At 45.1% G+C, this 7,004-nt stretch overlaps 1 protein-coding gene across 1 annotated transcript; it reads right to left on the reverse strand.

The window, feature by feature from the left end:
• Positions 1-289: 289 nt before the first annotated feature.
• On the reverse strand, positions 290-3,000 carry LRRN1 (leucine rich repeat neuronal 1). The gene has a single exon (XM_041463855.1). The coding sequence runs from the start codon at positions 2,770-2,772 to the stop codon at positions 622-624; it is 2,151 nt and encodes a 716-aa protein (XP_041319789.1). The 5' UTR covers positions 2,773-3,000; the 3' UTR covers positions 290-621.
• Positions 3,001-7,004: the final 4,004 nt, after the last annotated feature.

A 7,004-nucleotide genomic window follows, 5' to 3' on the forward strand; every position in this document is an offset into this window, starting at 1 on the left:
TTAACATTTAGTCTGTTACATTAAAAAACTGGATGTACTTATTCCTATTGCCTGTTAGCTTTACCTAAGCCTTCAACTACTACAAAAATAATAATAAAAAAGAAAACTCATTGCTGAAAGTCAAAAACATTCAAATCAGTTGATACAACATTACAGTACAGTCAACTAACACCATTCAGGGTCTCCTTTTCTCAGGGTAGAGTCCTCAGACCAGGGTCACAAACCTAGATCACTGCAGGTCCAAAACTGAGGGTTGGCTCGGTGCGATCCTGCCCCGTGATGGCTTCGGGGAACGCGGGCTCACCCAGCCCCTCCTTCTTTTTATTCAGCACTGGAGTTAGGACAGTGTTAAGTTTAGCACAATAACTAAAAAAAAAAATTTAAAAAAAAAAGGAAAAAAGGATAAAATAAACAGAGGAGTGGAAGCTAGGTGAAGCTGCCATTTGTGTCAACCCATTGCGATACGCTATACTAAAAAATCCTGAAATATCCACCTGTCCTCACCGCTCTGCCACGGGCTAGCAAAGTCAAAAATACAAAAGTCTTCAACTCGTCATTTTTGCAGAATAAAGCAAAAAAGTCTTTGTGCTCCTTACTACCAGAAGCAAAATATCCTCTGAGTTACCACATGTAATAGCTTCTGGATGTGTCGACTTGGGTCGGCTTGGTCTCTGCAGAGCCATCCTTGTCTTTTTCACTGTCACCTTCCCAGAGATTAATAAGTGGAGGGTAGAGCTCGTTCAGGGGGATTGAAGAGGTCTTTTGCATATATTTTTTCAATGAGTGGTGGTAGTTTTTTCTCTTAAACCTTTTTGCAATATAAACAGAGACGGAGGCGAGGCTGATGACAGCAAACATGGATCCCATCACTGCTGCCAGGGCCGTGCTGGTTTCCTGGTCAGAAATATCCAGTGCAAAAGCCGCGTTTTTGGTTGTGACATTGACACAGGATCTCTGTGTTTGCTGATGGATGTTGGACACTGTCAGACACACTTCATAATCTGTAGAGGGTTGTAAATGTGTGAGGTTGTATTCGTGGACATCCACCGGGACCCGGGCGGTGTAGGTGATGTGAGGGTTGTCAATCTTCATTGTGGCCGATGACCATTTTAAATTGGATGTCATGACGTTGGAATTGACTTTCCATGAAACCAGGATGGAATGGGATTCGGCTTGTTTGACGTAGATCTTCAGAACCTGGGTGCCATCCAGGAGCGTTCCGTTCACCCGGATGGTAGCGACCCTCGTGTCGGCCCCCTCTATGTTTTGAGCGACACAGGTGTATCTCCCAGAGTCCTCAACCTGGATATTGGAGATTTCCAAGGTGCCCTCACTGCTCAGCTTGTATTTGTCAGAGAGGCTTTCCACGGTAACTTTATTGCCCAGAGGGGTGACCCAGTAGATTTCTGGCTCAGGTTCTGCCATGGCCCGGCAATCTAACAGCACCGTCATGCCGATGTCCAGGTTTAGGTGATTGGGAAAGGTCTCGTGAGAGATCATTGGAAGACATTGCTCATTTGAATCCTGTATCAGCACTTCCTTCACCTGCTGTCCCCGGTATTCTGGAGGCATAGCACAGAACATGGAGAGAGGCTCCATGAAGCGGATGTTGGTTTTGTTGGAGTTGATCCAGTGGATGACGCAGTCGCACCTGAGCGGGTTGCTGTGGATGCTGATCTCCCGCAGGTTTGGGAGGGATTCCACGGTCTTTTGGTAGACTGCATTCAAGGCATTGTTGTTGAGCATCAGGCTCTCCAGGGCGGGGACGTTGCGGAACGCCAGGCGATGGATGTAAGACAGCTTTGGGTTGTTGGTGGCTTCCAGCTTTGTGAGTTCAGGCAGGTTGTCCAGCGCGTACCTATCGACAGACACGAGCTCTCCCATGTTGTTGATCCCAAGCTCTTTCAGTCTGAGCATGTTTTTAAAATCCCCTTCTTGAATTTTATGAATTGGATTTTTGTTGAGATCCAGGAATTTTAAATTGGGAACTTTCTCAAGTGCAAGCTGAGGAACTTTTACCAATTTGTTGTCATAAAAAGAAAGACTTTCAAGACTATCCAAGCCTACCAACGCATTGCCAGGAATGTCTGTGAGGTACATACCTGCCAAAACTAGACTCCTTAAGTTTGAAAGTGGTTTGAAATTCATATCAAGTATTCCAATCACTGGGTTTTCTCCAATCATGAGAATCTCTAAGTTGGGAGTAGAATCAAACCAACGGCTGTCAATAACCTTTAATTTGTTGGAGTTGAGATGTAATCTCAGAAGATTTTTCAGGCCAGAGAATGCGTTTGCAGAAATGCTGCTGATCTGGTTGTGATTTATGTAGAGCTCCTGCAGATTGCAGAGGTCTTGCAGGCAGTAGTCAGTCATCTCTGTGATCTGGTTCTCCTCCAGGTGCAAAGTCGTGAGCTGAGTGAGGTTGGAGAGCCCCACGTCTCTGATACTTGTGAAGTTATTTTGTGAAAAATCCAATTCTGTTAAATTAAAGAGCTGTTGGAGTTCGTCTGTGGTTTTTGCAATGTTGTTGCTTTGTAACAGAAGGACTTGAGTGTCACTGGAGAGGTTGCTGGGGATTTTTGTTAACCGGAGGTCGTTGCAGTCAACTGTGGTGGCTTCCCTGTAGGTTGACTGTGGTGTAAACCAGGGCCTGATTTCACAGACACAAAGCTGTGGACATTCACTGCTCTGTATGGAAGACTCAGTTAATGAATTCATTAACAATTCTAGCACCAACTGGCACACAGTTAAAACAACTCTAACCTTTGCCATGCTGGCCAGAGAGGGGGTTCAGCTCCCCAACCCCCTAAAATCCCCACGGAGGAAGAGGGTGATCCCCTATCAGGCAGAAAATGTAAAGCTTGATGTTTAAGGTGAAAGGCTTGGACATCCAGAAAGGTGAAAAATGATTTTCTGGGTTTAGTGAAGTTAAGAAATGCTCTGAAGACTCTCAGCTGCTCCTCAGTGTTTTAGAATCTTCTGTAAATCAGCGCCTGAAGATGGTCCTGAAAGCAGATTAGGGGATATGTTATGCTCAGCTCATATACAGTTCATCTATTATTTAGTTTCTTCAAGCTTTGAAAGAAAACATCTGAAAACAATCATTATTTTTACAATAATCTCATAAAAATCCTGAACTGGTGTAGGTAAATTATGTAGGGTTTGGAACTCTCTCCTTCTTGGGGTTTACATGAGAAATCTCTCTGAGTGAATTATCTAAAATAAAACTTTGGGATGGATACCTTTCAGATTCACCCTGCAGGAGTTTGAATGGCTTGGGAATGCTGAGGTTGGAGGATGTGCTGGTGAGCACAGCAGGGTCTCAGAGAGCATCAACACCCAGCCCCTGTCCCCAAGGCTTGGATTAAGGCTCAGAAAGCTGCTGGTTTAGAAGTTTGAAGCTAAATGCTTATGAACTTTGTCAAAATTTATCCGAGTTAATCAAATCAGTTCCAGATAACAGCTTAGATTTAATCCAGCTCAGCACCAAACAATAACAGTAAATTTGATTAAATGAATGTACTGCCCTTATTTCAGCTGTTTGTACTGCATTGTGATCGTATGAACTGTTCACAATTCCAAATTGCTGTGTAAGCCCCACATTTGTGTCTGCTTAGCCTGAAGTGGTTCATGCAAGAGTGCCTTTAAATTAACCCAGCTGTGTCCAGGCACCTCACAACATCTGGTGTACCGTGAGGCTTTGAACACATATTCCAGGAAAATCTCCTAGTAAAATCTTTCTCCTTCTCCCTTCATCTGAAAATCACTCTGCTGAGTGCAGTTGAGACTTCTCAAACAAAAGGTTTGGGTTTTTCTGTAACTAAAATAATCAGGTTGTGCTGTGTGGATTCCCCATCCCTAGAAGTGTCCAGGGATGGATGGGGCTTGGAGAAACCTGAGATATTGGAAGGTGGCAGGGGTGGCACTGGATGGGCTTCAAGGTCCCTCCCAACCCAAACCACTCTGTGATATCTGAGAGAACTCAGTGATGAAATCACATCTTCTTCAATTAGAATGTAGCAAAGCTCTAGCCAGGTCACAGCCCACAAAAGATGGTACTACATAAAATAATAAAACTAAATACAGTGTCTAAAATAGGTTTAAAATACTCCTCTGGATAGTGGTGACAGGAATCCCATTTGTACAATGCTTACTTCTAAATCTGATCATATTAAATAATGAAATTACTGTGTTTTATTTTAGATTATGATGTAATGCTGTAGGTAGAACACATCCAACAGCAATTTCATTATTTATTTTTATATTGTCCTTCTGTGGTTGTGCTTTGGAGGAAGGGGAAGAGGAGTGGGACCCAGAACACATTTGACCCTGTTGAGTCAGATTTTCTGTCTGGTAGCTGAGATTTGAATGAGAGCTGAGCAGACTCTGCTGGAGGGGGGAAAATCAACTGTAGGACCAACATTCCTTTCCAAATAACTTCCCACTGATGGAAGAATTGACTAAGATTGTATTAAAAACTAAATCCTAATGGCACTGTGGCAGTAGGGAATGTGCTAGCGTGGAGTGCTGAGGAGGCTGGGGGAGCTGAGCTGTGCTGGCTCTGATGGATGCTTCCCTCCACAGCAACACATTTGTAGCTGACCCAAGCCAGCCAGTTCTAGGAAAATTGATGGCATCTGAAGTTTAATTGATTTAATTGCAGATTTTCAAATGGCAGCGTTTTGCAGTGAATAATGCAGGTGGTGCTTTCCCTCAGGCAAGGTGCCCTGAGCTGCTGTGCCCGTGGGCTGTCCCCTCACACTGGGACATGTCCCTGCTCCAGCTCTGCAGCAAAGAGGGAGCATTGCTCCCAAAATTCCTGCCTGTGGAATTTCTCCTGCAGCTTCTCAGTGGATGAAGAGAAGGGAGTTGGAGCCTTACAAAGCTGAGGGCCCTGATGATGTTTTACTACTGCTCTAGCCCTGATGTAGCTGCATGAATCATGTAATGCTTTAAAAACCAAACTGCCTGAAAAACACTTCAAAGGTTCTTTTAAAATATGTAGGAGCGTGTCTAGATGTTGCAAAAAACATCAAATTCGATCTTTCTTTGTTGAATATTTATATCCTCTTACTAGCACGTTACAGTTATTGTTCATCCTTGCTAAGAAGGCATTTGTGGGTTTATTGACCAGAGTTCTGGGTTTATGATCACTGTAAATATATGATTTTACAAGTTCCTAGTGGCTCATTCTCTTCTGTAGCTATTTTCTACTGCAAATGGATTTAATTTTCTTTGACTGCAAATTTAGAAACAACCCACATTGCTTTCCTCAGTCTCTCCCAGCCCAGGGCAGCTTGGATGAAGGTGGAAATGAAGTTGCAGGGCAATCAAAGAGTGAATTCTGAGCAGCCCCAGGTGCCCCAGCCCATCTCAGAGCTGTGCTGCTGTGAGTGGCAGCAGGAGGGACAACCCAAGCCATGGCCTTTGGTTTGAGCTGCCTGTGGTGTGTAAAACCCATGCACAGCCCTGACCAAAGCTGCAGAGGCAGCAGAGCAGCCACCAAAAGCCATCCCTTTGCCCCAGGATGCTCAGCTTTCCAGCCTTGGCAGCACTGATCCCAGACACCTCTGCAGTGTTTGGTGTGGCAGACACTGAGGGTGTGAAGGAAAGCTTTTAGCATTCCCTGCCTTCCCTCTCATTTGTTAGATTCATATTTTCTGCTGTTCCAACCCACAACAGCAGTTGTAACAGCTGGTATCTTGATATCAGCAGAAATAATGGCTAATTTTATGTGAGAGATATGGAGGGAATTATTTTACTCCGAGCTAATTAAATGCATTTTCCGTGGCATTGCTCAGTACCCAGTGCAGAAAAAAAGCCACATTTCTGTCACCAGCAAACCCACAGCAGCTGCCTGGGGCATGGGCTTGTTCCTGATCCCTGAGGGCAGAAACAGGAGTATCATTCCTGCCTCCCATCCTGGAACTGCCATGGGGACGTCTAACTCTTCCCTTCCCACCTAAATTCTGAAAAATTGTTAATCTTGAGAATTTGTTTGGCCTAAGAAATCCTGAGGGCAGGTGTTTGGTTATGGAGTAGAAGGTCCTTAATTTCAGTTTTCCTGGGAAAGGGTGGGTGGGAAGATGTGTGCCCTGGCAGCCACGGCCTTACTGGTGGTTCTTAAAGAGTGAGGTCGGGTGGGTGATTGGAAAAAAAAATACATTTAAACCTCCAGTGCAGGAAGAGGAAAATATGAAGGGACAAGCATGAAGTAAACTGTTCATTAGAAGTGTTCACACTTAACCTGCCAACTAAAAAGAACAGCTATTACACATTTTTGCTTGGTAATAGGAAAACAAAGTGTTGTCACTTCCCTGACAACTGTATTAATGGTCACTATTAAAATTCGCTGAAAAGAGCAACAATCTTGTTTGCACATGGATATCTGGGTGCATTTTGAAACAGTGATGCTGCCACAGCAAATCCTCCCTCTCCACAGTTAGGTGGCTCAATCTTGCAGAATTTCTTTTATATTGCAGTAGCATCAGCCCAGATTTTGGTCAGCAGCCACCCGCACTGAGTGTGCCCAGGTAAAAGTTGGAAGGATCAGATACATGAAAAAATTACCTCAGGCTAAGACAAGCAATTTATTCTGCAGTTGCTGAGAGCCAGGAGAACACGCTGCTCCCCCGTTCCTCCCCTCCTTCCCAGGCTGAGCCTCAGTACCTGAGCTGTGTGCTGGAAAATTGTCTGTTCTGCTGATGGCTTGTGCAGCTCCTGCATTCCCATCACCATCAGGAAAAGCTGTCCTGGCTGCTGCAGCCTGGCTCGGGTGGGACAGCCCTGCCCAGGGACCTGCAGCAGGGTTTGTGCCAGCCAGGAGAACTGGGAGGGCTCAGGTGGAACTGGGAAATGGGATTCAGACTGGGAGCAGTACAGATCCAGGCTCTGCTGTGTCCCTCAGCAACGGGACAAGAGGAACGGGCAGGAACTGATGCCCAGGAGTTCCAGCTGAGCATGAGGCAGAACTTCCCTGTGCAGTGACCACACACTGAGCACCC

This window comes from Pyrgilauda ruficollis, unplaced genomic scaffold, assembly GCF_017590135.1.
Source record: "Pyrgilauda ruficollis isolate IOZ18807 unplaced genomic scaffold, ASM1759013v1 scaffold10, whole genome shotgun sequence".
Taxonomy (NCBI): Eukaryota; Metazoa; Chordata; class Aves; order Passeriformes; family Passeridae; genus Pyrgilauda; species Pyrgilauda ruficollis.